Raw genomic sequence first — 22,290 nt, 5'->3', positions numbered from 1 at the left:
GGGTAATTAATATGTTTGGCACCAAAGAAAACTTAGAATTTTAATGAAAAGTAACGAGTGGTTTATAGACAGCTTTTTCAAGGTTTGTCCCTTCTATATTAAGCCAATAGGAAAGATTGGAGAATGCTGGATTTGCAGTAAAATATCTGCCCTTTGGCGGAGCACTAATGTATGTATGTATGTATGTATGTATGTATGTATGTATGTATGTATGTATGTATGTATGTATGTATGTATGTATGTATGTATGTATGTATGTATGTATAATGGTTATAATGGTTATGTGCGTTTGTGTGAGTTGTGATATTCTTCAGTAATTTATTACATGTTATATTACGAGTAGTAAGCCCATTTACTCAGTTACTCGTATTTAAGGCACATTTAAAAATCTGGCGGTTTTTATTCAGATTCTGCTGTTTTCGAGATGTTAGCGGGTTTTCATTTTGCTCAGTTGGCAACACTGGTGGAGTTACACTCATAAAAGTGACTAGTGTCTTATTTGAGCTCAAATATATTGAAATTTAGAGTTCAGTGCATTACTTTTACAGTTTGTTATTCTGTTGATGTATCACAAACACTTCTGGATGTGGTGGCCACCGATATTGGTGTCAAAACATGATGCTTGAGGCCTGGATTATAGTAAGTTCCGCAAGTTGAATAGCTTTTGTGATACATCGGCATGTTGATGGAATGTAAAATTAATGTCGGTAAACTTACGAGAATTTGAATGCAGCTACTGTTGTGAACGTTATACAGTAAGCTCATAAAGCGTTGATATCTTCGAAAATAACTCCTCACATCTTATATGTGTAATGAAAATTTGTCCTTTTTTCTTCTCCACAACCTTTCAGAATCTACAAAACTATTTATTTACACCCAGTGGTGCGCTCATGAGAGAAGACTGTTATAATTAACTATCATTAAGAATTATCCCTGTGTTCGGCGTGGTGAACATTTTTTTGGAATTTTGCACCTTGTCACAGTTTTAAAAAAATAGGATACGACACGGTGCATATTTATATTAGCTAGTATGACTGTCATTTCCTTATACAAATAAAATACTTAATATACAAAGTTTCAATCTTTTGCACTTATACATTACAATCGTTGGTACAAAATGAACTGTATATGTATATACGGCAATGAATAATCAATTATGCTTTTTAACTTATTCTTGATTACCTTCTTTTAACACTTGTATAATGATTAACATTATTGTACAAGTAACGACTGCTTTACTGTGTTAATCTATACTAATAATAAATCTGTAGCCGAAATTTTTCTGGTAATTTTCGATTTTCCAAAAATAATTGGTCCTAACATGTATAATTAACCGCCCTGAAACCGAAAATCGCTTTTTGAAATTTTTGTTTGTATGTCTGTCTGTCTGTATGGAGGTTTGTTACCTTTTCACGCGATATGGCTGAACCGATTTATATGAAAATTGGAATATAAATTAATAATAATTGTGAACATCAAATAGTTGATATTAGCACGTGTGTAATAAAATATTTCTTTGAATGACACTTGTTTTCTCTGAAGTAGATCTTTTATATACAGAATGATTTGCTATTCTTTTGTTATTCATACTTTAGAAATGTGTAAATTATACTTATTTTGTACAGAACAACCACCATTGGTAGCCAAAGTAATCGTATTGTTGAAAATAACATTACTGTTTATCTTTTTAAATTGATGTCTTAATAAATAATATTGAAACTGATTAGAATAATTAAAAAGCATGCAACTATTGTTTTTTTTTAGTTTAAAGTACAAACGTCATAATGGACTTATGTACTTATTTCCTATTTTGCTTTATAATGAATTGTAATTATATTTTTGAATATGTTTACATTATGATATTTCACATTATACATTACGTCTATTTCCTTCGATGTCACTGTGTCCATTGTTCATTTATTTGTTACTAGTCAAATTACTGCACTTTCGAAATACGAAAATAAATGTATTAAAGTGTCAAATTATTTGTATTCCTATTTAAAGCAAACATATTTTTGTAATTAAACAAAATAAATATCCTTCAATATTATTACTCTGTTTGTATACTGAGAAAATGTTAAAGAGTTATTGTATGATGAAATGTACCTGATGTTATTTGGAGATCGTATTTTCTTCCTCCTTATCATTTCTTTCTGTGTGAGATTTGTGTTCTAAATAATTCGCGATCTTACATGAACTTATGTAATATCGATAATTGGGTTATACAAATCGAACAAGATTCAGTCACTATGTGACGAGAAAGAGTTACGACGTAATCAAATGATGAAGTTATGACGTATACTGTTTAACACTGGTATGGAAAAACGCCAGCTATATAGCGTTTATTGGTAAGAAAAATATACATGGCTTGTGCACGTCTTGGTCTGTGAAAAACTATAATATTGTTTAACATATCTATAAGCAACTTTCATTAGTAAAACTCTAAAAGTTTAAAATATAAACGATACTTATAAAGTTACTGCAAGTTCAGAATAATAAAGAAAATATGTGTTATAGTGTCGAATGAACTGTAAGAATACTTGCAAACACTTTTTTTTTTCAATAAGACAACATAAATTTTCTTGTTACTCCGGTTGTGTACTCGAAAAACGTTATTTTCATTTAAATGCGCCTGATGTTCTGTCTACTCTGCAAGACATCAGGCGTAACCGCTCGACAACCGAGTTATTCGGCCCGATGTTCATCGTACCCGGTTGAGCTCCGACCGGACGAATCTAAACCGGTTGTGTGCGCAGTTTTGCAGGTCTCTAATTCCTAGACAATGTTTAAGCTGGAATGCAAAAATGTCACATAAAACACTCCTTGAAGTGAGTGAAACATTCGCCAAATAAGTTCTGAATTCATAAGACAAACGCAGAGGAACAATTTTCGTGTTTTCAGTAGTTCAGTAAATTAATGCAAGAGTAAAAGTACACCCTCATACTTATCCTTTCACAACAATATTTTTCTGATTTATATTTCTAACTATTAGGCTATGGCATCAACGTCATATAGTCTTTTTCTATACAGGTAGTAACAATGATGATATTAATTACAATTATGTCAATAATGTAACAATGACAATTATAAACGTCGACAGTAGAAAAGGAATATATTACGTTCGCGAAACTATAGTACATTATGACATCCCTTTTTCATTCAACATATCTCAAACCCTGCGAAAACTGTGAAGTCCGCCTTATTGCCTGAGCTACTGCTAAGACGAGTGAAAGCCTCTCGATTGTCAGTTTATCCCTCTTATAGAGTGGTCACTTTTATATCGAACACATTACTTATCTCTGGTTATACCTGCAAAAATTATAATTCATCAAAAGCTAACATAATAGTTGGCGTAAAGGACTTCTTTGAGTTCTATACTCGTATTTTATAGAATCTGGCAAGGTGAGATGCAAATTCACTTACGACCGTAAAATTTTGGTGGCAGCAGTATGTTTGGCGAGCTGTTTGAATCCATAGGTAACGGATACTTTTTTATTTCCAGAAATATAGTTATATCAGCTTATCATTGAATTGTATTGTTTCATAGGTGGAAGTAGTTTACAATTTTGTGAACTTTATTTTTATATAATTAAGCTGAATCACAATAAAGTTAAAAGAGTTAGACATGAAATTATATCACATTCTGCAGGTGGTTCTCTTCTTATAGTAATCTCTGCTGATGGTGGTTCTGATCCACTTCGAGAAGCGCGACACTTCAATAAATTTTATGGGGTCTAAGCCGCTGCAGTTCGTCGAGCCGCGCGTGTTCATTCCCCACTGCATGTTTCCCACAACCAGCGGACCACCAGAATCGCCCTTTGAACACATGATGAAAAAGATAGTATTGAAATCAATAACTCCATCTTATACATTGTTAAAAATGTACCTGGAAATCTTGAAAGAGATTTGTGTTAAGCATCATTCTACCAGAAAAGTTGGAAGCAGACTTTCCTCCGAGTTGAATTCTACCAGAGACTGGGAAACCAAACTCAAGACCATTCCAATATGAAATAATTGTAATTTTATTAAAATCAATAATTAAAATAACACTGAACAACAAGAATTTTGCTGCGACTTAAAACAATGTGTCCCTTATGGTTTGGTGTGCACTGAATACGAAAATGCATCACTTTTTTCATATCACGTAAGATTTTTAAGATATTATATTATGATTTCACTTTTCGATAAGCGCTCCTCCAGGAAAAGTCTGGCGGGGTTTGGGGATTGTAAACTAACACAAAAGCTAATGCATTTTATGAGTTAATGACCTAAATTTCTGGTTTGTTATGGTTGTTGTCATGTTCATTCGCATATCTAATAAATAAACAGATATTGGCCCCTTCTATTCCGTAAATTTCATAACAGTTGAAAGAAGTGAGGTCTAGGGTCGCGTTTCGTTGTAAACTAGTTAGTTATTGTTGCATGTACGAGCTTCAATATATTGTATAAAGAGTGGTAGTATTTAAGTGATTAGTTAATAACATAGTCTATATATAAAGAGTGTTAGTGTGTAAGTGATTAATTAATAACACAGTTTTCAATTTAAAGTATCAGTCTTTGTGCCCACATAGATATAATGTTGCACCGGCGGTGTATAAATTCTCCGAACGTGTTTTATTACGTGTGTGGTGAATATATCACTAAATCCCAAAGAAAAATTACTTCACCTGTGATTAAGAAAGCACACGAACTGTATTTTAAATGCAAATTAGGAGATCAGGAAAACATTTTGCACCCCCATACATGTAAATGTTCTCGATGTTTGACAGAATGTTTAACGGCTCTCATCCTTCGATGGCATTTGCTATTCCGATGGTATGGAGACAATAAAAAGACCATGTCACAGACTGTTATTTTTGTTTAACAAAAGTGTCAGGCTTTACTTTAAAAAATACACACTCCATTGTATATCCAAATTTGCCCTCAGCCGTTAGACCTATTAAGCACACCGATTCTCTTCCGATACCTAAATCACCTGAAAATTGGACCTTGGACGAAGAATCGAACTCTTCCTCGGAAGCTGGACCTTTCTTCACTCCTGACTTTGATTCTGAGTTTATAGAATCCAAAAGCTCCATATGATTTCACAATCGGAGTTAAATGGCCTCATAAGAGGCTTGGCTAAATCTCACAAAAGTCAAAGCTGAACTATTAGCTTCTTGACTACAATGATGGCACCTTCTTCAGCCTGACACTAAAGTATCAGCTGACTCTTTGTTTGAGAAAAACTTTCCGTTTCAGAAAAAATGGCTTGGCGTGCTTTCAAAGATGTTTGCTCAAATATCTTTGGAAATTCTAGGGACGACAATTACATCGAACTTGTGGAAACCATGTTAAGTGCATATGAGAAAGTGGAGTGTAATATGTATCTCAAAATACACTTCTTATATTCTCATTTGAATTTCTTTCTTCCTAATTTTGGGCGGTAAGCGACGAGCATGGGGAAAGATTTCATCAATAAATATCTGAAATGAAAAGGCGATATAAAGGAAGGTCATCAACCAACATGCTTGCAGACTAGCGTTGGTTCCTTGTAAAAGACAGTCCCGGGTCTAGTTATAAATGGAAGTCGTCAGAAAATCCGTCGAAATGATAAGTTCAAATTCCGAGATTTTTCTCATTATACGCATAAAATTTTTATTGTTGTTGTGTTTTGAACTATGTGACATCATTTTTGTATCCAGTACATATTTCTCAAGTATTATGAGGCATTTTGAATCCCTAGTGTGTTGTAATTTTATCAGTAGCAGTGAAATATTAAATGGTACGTGATGGGACAATTTGGATTTTTAATTCAGATTTACGGCACACATATTAGTAATATTCACATATTTTTATTTTGGAGCAAGACAAAAAGTAAAAATTTGTTGTTCAGCTAACCAATTTCCGAATTATTCATAATTCATAATCTAGTTATTTATAAATAGGATTCAAATTCGAAAAAAAAGGGTTTATTTCCTTCTGAATAACTCATCTTCATTCTCACAGTATAATGGTTGTCTGCACAGATTTCTTCATATTCATAGGTATTCTTCTATTTTCATCAAAGCGATATTTGTTATAAATGTCGTAATTATTGAAAATATAATAAGTGTAGCAACAATTTCAACATTCATCATCATCATCATCATCATCATCATCATCATCATCATCATCACCATCATCATCATCATTAGCAGCAGCAGCAAGTGCATTATCTCCACCACCAAATGTTTCTATTTCAGCACCACTCTCTTCATCAATTTATTATTTCATTATAATCATTATCATTCCTATAATCATCATCATCACTATAATGACCATAATCACCATATTCATATTCATTAATTGCTCTTTCATTGATTGTCAACCTATATCCGTCATCATTCTCTTCTAATTTCTTCGTAACCAACAGCATAATATTACCTGTATTTTGGTATCTAGTTTATTTATTATCATCATTAACACCATCATCATCATCATTATCCTCTTCCTCATCATCATCATCATCATCATCATCACCATTTTAATCATCATCAACATTTCTTTCAATTTCGTCAAAATCTTATATTTTTATTTTCATTTCCATTAACACTATTCTCATCTTCATCAGTTCCCCTTAACCTCAGCAAAGTTATTTTTTCACATTCTGTATCAACTTATAGCCTACTACTGTGGCTATTATTTTCTTCGTCAGTTTTTATAATCATGAACCTTAACGTTGTGTTTTTTTAATCATCATCATGAAGTCTCTTATCCTTCATAGAACCGTCCAGTGAAAATTTATTTGATATTCTCATTCAGCTCAAATTTTGATGCTCAATAACCTCTACAGTTCAAACGTTGTTAAATTAAATACACCGTAACTACAAGTTATACACTAGATAATCTTATAATATTTTAAAATTGTTATTAGTAACTATATTTAAAAAAGGTTTGCTACAATAAATAATATGTTAAAAGAACTAGGTTGATAAATTCTCCACATAAGCGATTCCTTAACTAGAAAAATATTAAAATGGGAAACTATATATTTGCAAATCTTGTAAGAATGATGTCGGGTATGATAGAAGCCACAGATTGCCTAATCCTGATTCTGAGTTTCATCATGTCATTTACTATCCTTTCAAACGACCGATCGTTCACTTATCCCCACAAGGAAAAGGCCACTGGTGTGATGTGAGAAAAGTGAAGCTATTACGGGAAGAGGCCACCCCGACCGACCCACAAAATAGGAATTTTTTATCCACAAATTTAAGTACATCATTACCCAAATGTGGTGATGTCTCATCTTGCATCGTCTGTTGTTGCATTTTTTAAAGTAGAGAAACAACATTCCTGAAGCGCAACAGGTGAAGATAATTGCATGAGTTCACAGTTAAATGTTCCATGATTATAAGCGACTCCACACCTAACATTAATTCTAATCGGTAGAATTCTAATCGGTACCCCATATTCTGCAATTCTGTTAATTTTTCTAGAAGATGAAATATCTCTACATCATTAAAAACAACGATAAGCAAGAATTGATCATCATCATCGTTACGCTTAAAAATGTGAACAGAAAATTGCTGAAGGAAATACTAAATTTCTTGAAAGATTTTCAACTTTTCAGCATTTACCTTCAATTATTTTTGTTTTTGATTTTCGTATTGATTTACTTGGACTACCGATAAATAAATTATTGTTCAAGTTCCTCCTGAAGCAGCAGGTCCGCCTGCTCTTCTCTGATGCAACACACCATTCTTACTAGATACTGGTTCAACTACCGTGCACAGTACTATTAGTGTGTATTTGGTAGATATTTGTGAAACTGAAGCTGGAAATGTCTCTTTAGGGTCACAGATGAACTGGCTTGCAACAGCCATACGCACACATTGCCTACTGCAGTAGAGAAGACATTAAGATCCTACATTGTTGAAATGCACAATGACATGATTCTGATCAACTACAATGAAATTCCTTACACTAATTGTCTGATTCAGTTGATATTCAGTAACTACGTATCTATTTAGCTAGAAGTGAAATTCGTAATTATAAAATATTATTGCTAGAAAAAGGGTAAATTAAACTGAGTTGTTTTATTGAACGCAGAAAATGCTTGTTGATATCATTACAAATAAAATCCATTTGGTATTACATTCTATAACCATGCGAAAAAATTTAGACACGTGTACTACTGATACGAAGTCTACTGTTTCATATGTCAGTCTATTCTGTATAATTGAAAAAATAATGAAAAAAATAATCGTTTTCAAATCTTGGAGTAGCTATCCATTGTGTACTTTTATCTAAAATAAAAATCAAATAATTTTTACAATTATTATATGGCATTATCATGTGTAACAGTTCTTGATAAATTAACTTTTAAATACTTAATAGAAGCAAAATCCGGCCATTATTTAAGATAAATAACTTTAAACAGTAAGACATAGGGCAAATCCGGTAATTTTCGATAGGTGACAGCACATTATGTTGTTAAGTCAATTAAAGCAAGCATTATGAGTGGATGTGTTGAATATTTGTGGTATTTTACGTGAGTTACAACTGATTTAATGCGGCAAGTTTCTTATATGTGGCGTTAAAGTTTTTCTTACCTTTCATATAAAGTACCTGAAATACTTCCTATCGAGTACCCGTGAAATTACACTGAATTATGGTTTCTAACATTCTTCCTCTTAACTTCACGTGATGTTGCCACCTTGTTCAATTCTATATGGCAAGTAGGAGAGGGGTGTGGCATCTCTACCTGAAGTTTGGTAGATAGATGCCGCAATATAAAAAATTAAACATATGTTTTTATATATTCATAAATATGTCTACCTTGAAGTTTATTCAATAAATGTCTTTAGATCTTATTTTATCTCGCTACTAAGTCGATAATTATTTGTAAAAATGACGATGAATTTTTCTTTTTACAGATTCGAGTACATTACAACACAAAATGCCTACTGAATATAAAAGAAAACCGAATGTGAACAGGGGTCACTGGAGTGAGGAGAAACAGTCGTTCAAAAGCTCAAATCAAGAAAAGACTGGCCCCCAAAATTTCAACAGGTGCTGGGAAAACTACATACTTGCTTACAACAAAGAATGATGATTGGATCGGAAGTAGAAAACGGTTTCATGTGCCTTGCTGTCCATACGGAGACAAAATATGTGTCAATTGTGGTATGAAAAAAGCACGAGAGTTAAACCACGCCAATAAAAAATCATTCTTTTGAACTCTAAAAAACTAAGTAGTCAACATCCAAATTTTAAATGGGTACTTTGAGAACTTTATCTACCTGTAGCCCACTTAATTAGTGAATATGAATATCTTCGATAAATCAGACGTGTTATATTTTAATTTACGCGTGTTTTTATATTTAATTCACAGCGCGACGTCTCACCCTGAACAGACGCGGCAACTCTACCTACATACCCGAGAGAGAGACACACCTCGAATCCAGCTTTTTAAGTTGTTCTTATATCCAAGAAATTTAATTTCTACACCTGCCTATCTACAGGACATCATTTTATTTTTACTAAAATTTCTAATATTAACCGGCTATACCTTTGGATTAACAATTGAGAACCGGAAAACCGTTTGATACCCCCTTCCACGACCGGAGTTTTGATGATACTGGCGTAAAATACAAACAAAGAAGGGAAGAAAAGTAGTTCATCCATTTACGTAAACTAGGAAATATCGCGATTTTCAGTTTCATAATTTTCATTAGGTTTTTATTTAATCAAAATACAGTACTGTATTAACAATAAGTTGTTTTATTCACGAACTGAGCTATCCATTCGGACGTATTCATTATGCAGTGTATATTATACTGTCTACAGCACATTAGCGTACAATATAGAGAATGATGTTAAATTGAAAAATAATCATAATATAGACATTTAAACACATTTTTTAAAATATTGACCGTTCATTTCGATACAGGCTTCAGTTCTTTTGTGCATATTATCGCACTATACACTATTGTACTTAATTCCAATTACCAGTTTCGGCCTTCGTATACTATTAACTCATGTTGAAATAATTCTCTACCTACTCAATAAAAGAGTACTTTACGTAGTGTAAATTCAATCTTCACTTCTGCCCGATCCGAAAAGATAAAATTACTGAGACATGCTATCTACTGTCCGTCCAAGTGGTTTTGTAGCAGGGTCTAGAAGGGGGGGGGGAATCACGTGACAGTTAATTACTTAACGAGAACCTTTTATTTAAGTTATTTTAAATTGTTGCATAATATTACGTAGACGTAAATTTCTAACAGAAATTAATGTCTTCAGAAAAGAGCTAAAACAGTCCAGCCACTAGCATTTACAGAGAGGCGAGCAGAAGCGGGTGGGAGAAGCCGGGATGCGACGTAGGCAAACGGACGTCAGTACCTGTGCGAATACATGATTCAGTATTGAAACCTTTTTTTCATTAGAATACGCGAACATATTTCTGGAACATACTATGCTCACTAACTCAGTACTGCCTACTATGACTTTGGACTTAAGGCGACTTTGAGTGCATACGCGGCCTTGGTTCTGTGTGGAGAACGGTTGGAAGTTTACTAGTAGAGGGGGTGGGAGTGGAGTGAAGTACCTTCAAAACTTCAGGTACAATAAAAATTGAAGTAAAATAAAATGATGTCCCCGTATTATGAAAACCCATTCATTAAATATATTGCTTCAGAATTTTCAGCCGTTTTGAACCTTTGGAGAGAAGGTTATAAATATAATTTTAGAAAGTATGGCATCACTACCGGATTTGCCCTACGTACGGAATACCGAAGACCATGTTTCTGCATCTGGCGTGCTCAAAATGTGTATTCACTTGAAATTATCTAACGAGATTACTTACACCTACAGTAAACTTCTTTATAATTTGAATATTCAGGAAATGAAAATGAGGACCACAGAATTTGCGAAGTTTTACTTACACGGCAGGCATCCTTGAAGGGTATGGCAGAACTGGTCTGACTGCTAGCACATATCGTGTTAATGTCCAAATAGAGCCAGAAATATATGCAATCCTGTCTGGAGATCGTAGTCAGATCCATGGCTTGTAGTATTCGAGGATGTGTTATGTAAGGTTGAAACTAATAAAACACAAATTACACTCTTCAACTTGAAGCCTGTTATGGATTTATCATTTTCAGTTATGTGGCTCAGTGCAAGAGTTGTCTAAACCATAATTACACTGAAAAGAGTTATTAATGTTTAAACTTAGACGTTGTTTTTTTTAATTATATGCTCTCAATTGGAAATTATTTCTCACTTACTATAATCTAAGATGTATTTAGTATATGTACTTTGGCACAAATATAAATGGTAATTTACAGTCATTCTATGCAGAACTCAGAGGCTTAAAAATTTCTGAGTTTGGCAACTTTGGAACTGAGTCACTCAGTTCTGAAAATGGAAATAACGTTTAAAATTAAATGTAATCGATTTCGTACGTTTTCCCTCACATGTTTTAAGTGTGTCGTAACAATTCAGTTCATTTATTATTTATTATTTAATCGCGGTTATTTAGCTTCAGCAGTCATGGTTCAGCAATGGATTATAAGCCAGAAGCCCGGTTCAAATCCAGCTATACCCTGAGTTTATAATTTGTATTTAGGAAGCACGTGATCCAGACAACGCAGGGATTTTCTCCGGATACTCGCGGTCCCCATGACATCTCAACGATTCTTTATCATCATAATCAGCATCATTGTAACGGGTGTAATGTAGATCCACCTGTTATGCTGCACTCTTGATAGTCTTTGACGAACTAGGTGGTGTACACTTCTGAGAACTAGCTACATCTATGAGCATGCTAGTACAGTCGAGGAGAATAACTGCAAGCTAAGAAAACTCTGAATCTTTTAAATCTGCATGAACAATCATTTTTTACATGAATAAAGCCTATTAGCATTGTTTCCTTATATGAATTTGCTAAAAGAAGCACACTCAGGAATAGCTGGTTTATTTATTTCATTTTCCATAGCAACAAGTGAAACAATTGATACAAAATTTTATTTGAAAATAAAATATTCTATCCTGACTTTTGAATAACTCTATATCAAAAACATAATAAAATTGTTAACTCCTATATGAAGTATTGGAGTTATTAGTATTTGAAAAGTACCTGACTAAAGCCCCAGCCGACGAATGTGGCTTTTGTTCCTACAGGCAGCTTTCCGCGAAACGCTGGAAGACTAAGGGGTTGAACTGCTCGGTTATAATCCAAGCGGTGTCTCATCTGTGTAAATAAAGAGTATTAAGGGACGATAATTAATTTTTAAAATTAATTATAAATACATTAATTGATTGTTTCACTTTGAATAGACTAGGTCTTCGATTATCGTATTTTCTACTTACTCTATAGAGCGTTGGTTTTATAGGGCTTGCCTAATACATTGTAGAAACTGTGTGGTAGGTAGGCGATTCTATGGCAACTGTCATTTGATGAAATAGCCCCATATACTCAAAGTTTCTTTCTTAACGTGGAATCCTCTATAGTTCGCTATTTAATGCCATTAAATTCGATAATCTTAAAAATTCTACTAATAGCTGTGTTTGCCTAATTGTGTAGACCTACTGGTTGGGAAGTCTCGGCTAATTTCATAATACTAAGATTTTGGTGAGAAATAAGGTTAAAATTAAAAAAAAAAAAAAAAAAAAAAAACAAGAGTGTTCTGGAACTTATATATCAGCATTTTTACCTCAAATTTATACAATAGTTACAAACAAGCAATACAAGTATACAAAACAATTTAGCATTGTAGAAGAGTTGGTATAATTTCGTGATAGTTCTTTAATTCAAAATCTTTAGGCATATTCAGTAAAATTTTAAATTCCTCTGTCAGATTCGTACCAACAATACAAAAATTAAAGTACTTTTGGTATTTTGAAAGGCCTTGGCATGTTTAATTAAATCACTGATACACCGAAACCATCTTCCACCATGTTTCTTTTCCTAGAAATTTTCTGAGCAAGATGGCAAGATCTCATTAGGCTCATAATTAGCTTTTCTTTAAGCACAGATATTCTTTTGGCTCCTGAAGATAATGGTGTTTCGTTGTCTATCTCTTTTAACTCATTTGGGAGGCTGGAAATGTCATTCTCTTTGGTTCCTTCCTGGTCCTTGTGTAACTTGCCAAGAAGAATCGAGGTCTCTCTGCTGCATTTTTTTTAAGACACAATCAATTGCCTCTTTGTGTAATTTATATTGTATTTCTTTCCACATTTTACGTTGCGATTATCTGCCATCTGCAACATGCACGACATGCACAATATATCAGAGATGATCTGCACACACACACACACACACACACACACACACACACACACACACACACACACACACACACACACACACACACATACCAGTGGCGGCTCGTAGTCAAATGTCCAGGGTAGGCAAAATTTACAGAACATTTTTATGTAATTCCCGCGATTCAATGACAGCTCGCTTTCATCATGCCCCCCCCCGAAAATTTAACTCTTGCTTACATAACAATACTGTTACATCAATGAGCCGTCTCATAATTTGTCGGTTTTTTCTAGTTTATTGTAATACTGTTGTCTTGCAACCCTTGTTGTTCAGACAACATTTCCGAAATTGGATTCAAATTCTTTTCAAGTCTCTTTAGACTTACCGAGTTACAAATATGATCTGATTCCAAGTACCTTCTTTAGATTACAATAACAAACGTGACCACCTACAGCTTAGCTTTAACTTCACTTCCTGTTAGCCATTTATGTGTTTCATACCATACTTACTTACTTACAAATGGCTTTTAAAGAATCCGCAGGTTCATTGCCGCCCTCACGTAAGCCCGCCATCGGTCCCTACATTGTGCAAGATTAATCCAGTCTCTATCATCATATCCCACCTCCCTAAAATCCATTTTAATATATCCTCCCATCTACGTCTCGACCTCCCCAAATGTCGTTTTTCCTCCGGCCTCCCAACTAACACACTATATGCATTTCTGGATTCGCCCATACGTGCTACATGCCCTGCCCATTTCAAATGTCTGGATTTAATGTTCCTAATTATGTCAGGTGAAGAATACAATGCGTGCAGTTCTGCGTTATATAACTTTCTCCATTCTCCTGTAACTTCATCCCTCTTAGCCCCAAATATTTTCTTAAGCACCTTATTCTCAAACACCCTTAACCTATGTTCCTCTCTCAAAGTGAGAGTCCAAGTTTCACTATCATACAGAACAACCGGTAATATAACTGTTTTATAAATTCTAAATTTCAGATTTTTTGACAGCCGACTGGATGACAAAAGCTTCTCAATCGAATAATAACAGGCATTTCCCATATTTATTCTGTGTTTAATTTCCTCCCGAGTATCATTTATATATGTTACTGTTGCTCCAAGATATTTGAATTTTTCCACCTTATCGAAAGATAAACCTCCAATTTTTATATTTCCATTTCATAGTGTTTCATACCATGAAGGATTAAATTTTCTTGCACCTTTAGCACTGACTTTATGAACAATAGAGCTTAATGCAAGAGTGGGTCGTCCATTGTCCAAAATACTTCTCTTTTCAATGTCATTACGACGCGAAAACGGACAACGTAACAGTTTACTTATTATATCAGTCATAATATAATATTATTGTTATCACTTACATTAACTATAAATCACCAAATATACGTAACATTAATATACAGTACGTACTTGCAAAAATCACATTTTCTAAAATACACTGTTAAAAAAAACATCTTTTAAAACACACTGTTTAAAAACTGTTATACTACTCGTAACAATCTACGTTCCAACTCGTGAAACTTTCAAACAGAAATTTCGCAAATCGTAGGTGTTCGATAATGCTCGTGGGTTCTCGTTAGGGCAGGCAGAATTCTAGCGCGCTGGCTTCAGCATAGAACGCATGCACTAAGAAAGCATTTAGAATAGCGATCTCTTTTAATGCTTACTCCAGGGCCAGCTTTGAAGTTACGTGGAAGGTCGGCTAACTTCGCTTCTGCCTACCTTCTGACAGTTCTGACGCATCGTGATCTGTCCAGTGTATTCTTGTCGCATAAATCGAACTGCCAGTAGTAAGCAACGTCCAACTAACCCTAAAAAAATCCCATTCATAGTTAATTGAAGAATTTCTAAGCACCTAGACAAGAGTATATAATTATATAAGGTTTTCCAAATGTGTTGGGGTAGTTAATAAATATCCACTTTTAGATTTTTCTAAATGTGTTGAGGTAGGCTTAGCCTACACTGCCTGCCCTGAGGAGCCGCCTCTGACACATACACACACACACACACACACAAATATTTTACATCTAATGCATTCGGTATTTCTTCCACCAGAGAGTGTTATTATAATAAATAAAAAATTTAAACAGAAAAAATGGCCTCGTAGAATGAGAAAAACATAAGAAAATAACCTTAAAAAATAAGGCTAGGTTACATAATCAGTGCACTAATAAGCATATATTTTTCACCGAGAAGTATACAATGTCAGTACTTACCATTGAAAACAATTTGGACCACAAATCACAGCAAAACGTCTTCTTTTAACAAAGAAAATCGGATGGTGTGTTCACTCGTAATTACAAAGCTATAGATCTTACAACTCTTCAATAAGTTAATACTATACCATCAAAATTACATTTGTCGCTGGTATAATTTCGTGGTAAATTTGAAAAGAAATATCACGAAATTAGTCGAGTTTGCCTTACATTATTTCTCTTGGAAGGCTAACATTTGCATAAAGTTGAGCATCCAGTCACTCATCCGTTGAATTCATTCTCTAGACTAACGTCCTTGTTACACAGGCATATAAAATTATGTCATCTATAAATTAATATTTCAAAATCGGCAAAGAAACATGGCATTCCATCGAAACATCCAATTTGGTGCTTATTGAATTTTACATGGTTTAGCTTGTTATGCTTTTCTATTAAAGGCCTACAAGAATTAAAATGTATGTAACTATTTTTATATTTTAAGCAGTTACTCTAAAACGGGATCCGGCGAATTAGTCACAAATTACCGGTCACACGGAGAACTCGTCACACATTACATATCCATCACACAATTTGTACTTTTGTATTATAAAGTCGTTACCATACAGTTCGTCATATCTTACATTTCTATCATCACAAAATGAGTCATGCATTAAGCATTTTTCAACGCACAATGTCAATTGCTCTATGGTATAGACTTCATCGCTCAATTCATGACACTACTGTATTTATATTGAAAATTAATGATTATAATTAATTGATTTACCCTAATCTTTTTACGCAATTAATAAATGATGATTACGTAATTTAATAATACTGTATATTATTGGACGTCTACTAATTAACATATTATTTGCACAATCTCAACATAATTTATCGATTCAAAATTTCTAGTTTGACAGTTTAATCGTTTCTCGTTGAACATGCCGCACGATAGCCCATAAATAAAAAAAAAAAAAAAAAAAAACAGAAACCGGCAGAGATTCACTAAGATTTTATGTATAATAATATAATTACAGCTCGGATTTTTTGGTGCTTTAAGTCGAGAAAATATTAATTTTTTGTGTTCTAAAAATAGGGAAAATATGTGACAAAATAGGAAAAATATTTAATTATGGTTCAATTATTGTTTGTGAATATAAACAATATGCAGTTTTAACCAGTATAAATTTTGCTATCTCGCCAACTGCCTAAGAATTACAGTACACAATGAGACTCATTATCAAGTTGTCCATCACAAATGACTGACGATTATCGCGGAACACTGTCTTGTACTGGGAAAAAGAGCGCTCTGGGCATTGAGAAACAACATGTACTCCCTAGAGACATGTTTATGATTGGAAACGGAAACAGAGGTAGCTGATGTTTATGAAATTATTGCTTCATAATTCAGCGTTATGATAACTTACAAAGCACTCCTAAATGACACATCAATGTTTATGTGTGTTAGTTACAGTACAATTTTTAGTGATGACAGCTCTTCTCACTTGTGGTGAGAGAGGAAATTGCAGTTTCACAGGTCCACAGATAGCCAATTCCGAGAAACAGTTGCCAGCTGTCACGGACAGACCTTGTACGCTTCAGTTACTTATGTGAATGGAAAGGATTTATATGTAAAAAATGTATAAATGTGTAAATATATGTTCAGTTAATTTTATCTTAATAGTAATTAAAAATGGATCTAAACTTACCAAAAATTATCACTATTTTGCAATGTTTACTTTCAATTTATTGAATATGAAATTCAAATGACATGATTTACTTACTGCTGCCAAGTCAACACACTACGAAAGTGTCTCTCAAGGACTCGAAAATGTATTCTGTTGTCTCTGATGACAGATTTATATTCACTGAAAATGCGTTCAACATCACATGATGTAATGTGAACCGCGGATTTTTAAGTCCTAAATAGGTGCCTACAATAAGGTCTTTCAGTAACTCATTTAGGCTTTATAAAACATAAACTAGGCCCTAAAAGTATAGGGTAGGAGACACTATAGATATTTAAAAAAGCAGTACTACAATGTTAACAAATTAGCGATTTGATTGGCAAATGCAAAGAAACTAACATTAGACCTATACATAGTCGTAAACTGTAGGAAATAGTAATTAAGTGTCCACGGGTACTGTCACTTAAAATGATATGTATACACGTAAATGCATTTAAAGCTCCATAAAAATTGTTTGAACTGTTGAAGCCATAATTGGCTTCACAATAAATTACTAGAAATTTCTCTATGTGTTCTAGAGAAAACTTTTGACGCTTATCGGTCAAAATCAGTTTATAAGCAGAAAAAGAACGTTCTACATCAACAGACGTGACGGGGACATACTTAAATTTCGGCACATGTTCAACTGAAATGTTGCAATCAACTACACTGATTTTCCCAATAGAATATCCACTGCTGCACACAGTTCTTTCGGGCCCTTGTTCTTTCTTTTGTACACGTTTTCCATTTTTGTACGCACTTTTTCTCCCACATCTCTTGGCGCTTCCTTGATTCTTTTTAACTCCTCCAGTAAAGCCATGTTTAATAGATAGGTTTTCATGAACCTTCCAATTCTGAAATTACTGCCACAAGAAGCATATAATGGGACCTAGTGAAAGCCAAATCACGGTGGATGGAGGGATCGTAGAATAACTGTTTTGCCGAAGTGGCACAAGCAGCATCCTCGGGTACATTTTTTTATAACTTGCTGTATCATTAACAAATGTTCACTGTAGTATTCTGCTGTTTTTAACTATGTACCTCATCGGGTAAGAACTGGTTGAGGTGGCAGAGGAATATCTGAGAGCTCTTCTCTGGAAGTCTGTATCCTTGACAATGACTTAACGAAAATTTTCTTCATTGTAGAGATTAATTTATTGACCCTAGGAAATTCTACCCTATAACCATCTGTGTAGGCGAGCAGCACTTTGTTTTCTTCAACATCATTAGTAATTTCAGTCCATTGTTGACTAATTGTGCAATTGTTTCCAGGTTTGTCTTAGAAGTTGCTTTGTGCATATCAGATAAGTTCGGGCTGGCGTATCTGGATTCAATTTCCCGACAACTAAATTCGCTGTGTATCGACCAAGATCGTTAGTCGTTTCGTGAACTGATATCCAGGTATGTGAGTCTCCAATATCTTGTCGGATTCCGTTAATTGCGTCATTTTATGTTGAATCCAAGTACTTTTTGCGCACCGTTTACTCAGAAGGATGGAAATATATATATATATAAGGCTTTGAATTTTGGATTATCTAGTTTCCGGAATGAAATGTCAGCTGCCACAACGGAATGGAAAGTCTCTGTAAGACTGATCCTTTTTGCTGGATTCTTCAGGTGATTGTGTCAAAAGAGTTTAAGTTTAGACTTGTGTTCGGCATTTGCCTTATGTAACGTTCATTGTATATGCTGATTTAAACGGGACTCTTAACACTCGAAACCAAAAAGAAGAATCCTATATAGGATGCAGATAGCAAATTATTTGATAATTAATTGAGGATAATTTTAACTTAATGTAATCTCTTGATATTTGTTAAATCATTAGGCCTATTAGGCCTAACGCATAATGCTGTGGAAAGAAAGCAGTAACTCGGAAATAAAATAAAGAAAAAATAAAAGATAACAACTAATGTCTTTGTTGTATGTTTGGCACAATATAATTTTCCCATCTGTCGAAAAGTTCGGAAATTCTTGAAGCCATTGCCTTATACGATTTGGTTTGAAACTCGCTACTTTAGGCATTGCCATCACTGCACTGACATTAAAACTGAAGTGAACTAAAGAAGAGACGATGGATATTGAATTTCGAAATCCTTAGGGTATTTAAATTACCAAACTGTTGGTTGCAGGGAGGTGCAACTCTCATTGGAAGATTTCATACACGAAATAGAGAGACATCTAACGGAGTCTGTCTTCAATAATTGATAATTCCTTCAATAATTTCTCAGTAGGTGGCAAACAAATCGAATTCTGCTCCAAACATGAGCGACCATATTTTCATTTGAAATTCAAATTTTAACGTTCGAGTTCACTGACCACACTACCAGCAGAATATAGTACTATTCACGTCTTTTGTTAATTATGTTCTTTTAATCTATTCAACAAAATATCAGGCAAGCAGTTAATACATACTTACTGCTGATTATATAGGCTAAATGGAAATGTATTTAATGAAATTATAAATATCACATTAAACATAACGAGAATTATTGTGATGTAGTTTTCACATACTATCATTGAGCTTATTGCAAGGTGAAATGACTGATACGCTGCAAGAAAACAAATGCAAAATAATGAAATACATATATGTGTTATTTATTAGTGATATAAGAAACATCACAACATTGTTTTCTATGATTCCAGCATGTCACAGAAAACCAGGGCCAAAACATGCTGTGTATCAGGCGTTGCTTACGAGATTATACAAGCCGGCGCATAGAGCTTGAAATAAGGGTCTGAAGTGGTTCCCTCGTAATGCCAATTCCGCCGCTCGGAGCGCTGTTCCATCCTAAATATTCATAGCAGAACACTTAAATGACATTGGCATTCGGGACATTTAAAGGACTCACCATTGCTTATTAAATGCTTCTTACAATATTTTACGGATAATAGATGTAATTTCCAAACTTCTACGTCTCAATTATATTACAATAAAATGCTGTCATTCTTGATATTAAAAGATATTACATATTATAAACTAAGGTACTACCTTCCTGTTGTTCAATTCATACACCGTACCTTTTCGGAAATAATAAAAGAAACCTAATATATTTTACATGAACACTGTAGTCTACCTTTTTCACGTATTTGTCATTATTATTATTATTATTATTATTATTATTATTATTATTATTATTATTATTATTATTATTATTATTATTATTATTATTATTATTCCAATGAATTAAGGTACTGTACTATCTTCCATTTCCCTGACTTCATAATTTAATCATTTGTAAGTGGGCCTAACTTGTCCTTTTCTTTTTAAAAAATATATTGACGTTGAAGTGTTATGATTTTTACTAATGCAAACAGCAGTCACAATACATGATTAGGACAAATGTGCGATTTTTCTTGCACACCTTGCAGTGGTGAAATAAATATCTAATAGGCCTGCTGATTAACCTGTTACTTACTTACAATTGGCTTTTAAGGAACCCGCAGGTTCATTGCCGCCCTCACATAAGCCCGCCATCGGTCCCTATCCTGTGCAAGATTAATCCAGTAGTGGATAGTAATAGCAAATGATATGATATTTTAGTGTGTATAAACAGTTTTTAAATTAGGAGATAGAATTAAATTAATTAGGAAGTTAGACTGCAATATATGTGATTAGAAATGGTTTTCGAATTTGTTCATTTCCCAAAACATAAACAAATATCTCAGGAATCTCAGGGATGATATTTTTTTAGAATTTTGCCGCCCATAGGCACATGCGCATCTGCTCTCCTCGATCCCCATTTCATTTTTAGTAATGTCTGAATTTCGCTCCCCTGAGCTGATTTCTGTCGTCACTCATGACATGTCAATTTAATGATAACATAAAAGTAAAATTTTGGGTACCATGCAGTGATAATTGTGCTTTATCACAACGAATATTATTTATTTATTTATTTATTACTCGTAATGTCGTAATAATATTTGATTTGACTTGGAGGATGAGGGGAGTACGTTACACTAAACTCGGCATGCTCAACATTAAAATCGCATTGCTGCGTATGTTGTATCCTAAATAATGTAAATCGTATGTGTCAATATTCAGCAGTAATAATTAACCATTGTCGTGGAATATTTCGCCACTATAAATGATGATGGTAAATGAAGAGTTCGCGGGAAAAACGATGAATGTCATATTTCAGTTAAGGATTAGATAATGAACTAATTGAGTCTATAACTGCAAGATGTAGTGCTATTTCTATAGAAAATAAAGGAAAGGATTACTATATTCGTGGTGATAATTCTCCTTTTTACCATTTTTCATAAGAACAACATTAAATTTCGTAGTGATCCATTGAATTATATAATGACATCAACCTTAACGAAACTGTGACATTCATCGTTTTTCCCGCGAACTCTTCAAATCATGCTCTTTTCCTCGAATAACGCTACTGATTGCCTTAAGGCAAACTAAGAACTATATTAGTTTGATTTTGATGATGATGATGATGATAATAATAATAATAATAATAATAATAATAATAATAATAATAATAATAATAATAATGTCTGAAAGTAGCAGACACCGGTAGTTAACTTTCGGCAATTATAACAAATTAGAGGGAACGAAATCTGAAAGAAAAACACGGAACTGAAAGCAATCAACTTGCCAAAGTAAATGAACCAGATGAACAATGTAGTTTGGAAGCAAAATTTTTAATTGAATAAATTCAGACTTTCGGGAAACAAAATTGTAAATTCCATTAAATGACGCTGAAAATCTGCATACTGATATTTAACAAGTCATCAATAAATCTCAAATAAGACTGTAATATGCTTGTTATGTTTATAATCTTCGTACTCGATCAGTAATGCAAAATTAATCAAAGAATTTTCACGATACACAATGCTTAGTAAAAACTGCTATTCATCATTTAATAGGATTGCGAGGCGAACCTAGCGGCAGAAATTGTCATGACGCTAGGACCCTCTCTCGATCGTGCCATGGGCCAGCTTGTATTATCTCGTAAGCAACGGTACCAGGTTGTCTGGGCTCCATTAAATTACTACAGATGTTGTCCATGATACCAAATAAAAATCTTTTCCTGTTTATTAACATAAAACATGTGTACCGGTACAGTTTGTCTGAATATTGCGATATTAAAAGACACACAGCTAATCG

At 33.7% G+C, this 22,290-nt stretch overlaps 1 protein-coding gene across 2 annotated transcripts in view; it reads right to left on the bottom strand.

Moving 5' to 3' along the window:
* Positions 1-2,594: 2,594 nt before the first annotated feature.
* LOC138713451 (trypsin alpha-like) overlaps positions 2,595-22,290 on the bottom strand; it is a 48,102-nt gene continuing 28,406 nt past the window's right edge. Inside the window, exons 5-7 of one of the 2 annotated variants that reach the window (XM_069845560.1) lie at positions 12,104-12,217; positions 10,911-11,069; positions 2,595-3,816 (exon numbers count right to left, since the gene is read on the bottom strand). In XM_069845560.1, the coding sequence (XP_069701661.1) occupies positions 3,637-3,816; positions 10,911-11,069; positions 12,104-12,217 (453 nt within the window). In that variant the 3' untranslated portion in view covers positions 2,595-3,636. The remainder of the gene's footprint in view (positions 3,817-10,910; positions 11,070-12,103; positions 12,218-22,290) is intronic. The other variant, XM_069845562.1, reaches the window with a different exon arrangement.

Source organism: Periplaneta americana, chromosome 14 (genome assembly GCF_040183065.1).
Source record: "Periplaneta americana isolate PAMFEO1 chromosome 14, P.americana_PAMFEO1_priV1, whole genome shotgun sequence".
NCBI classification, from domain to species: domain Eukaryota; kingdom Metazoa; phylum Arthropoda; class Insecta; order Blattodea; family Blattidae; genus Periplaneta; species Periplaneta americana.
Note: the sequence above shows the minus strand (reverse complement) of the source record. Positions and strands in the feature narration are given on the sequence as shown.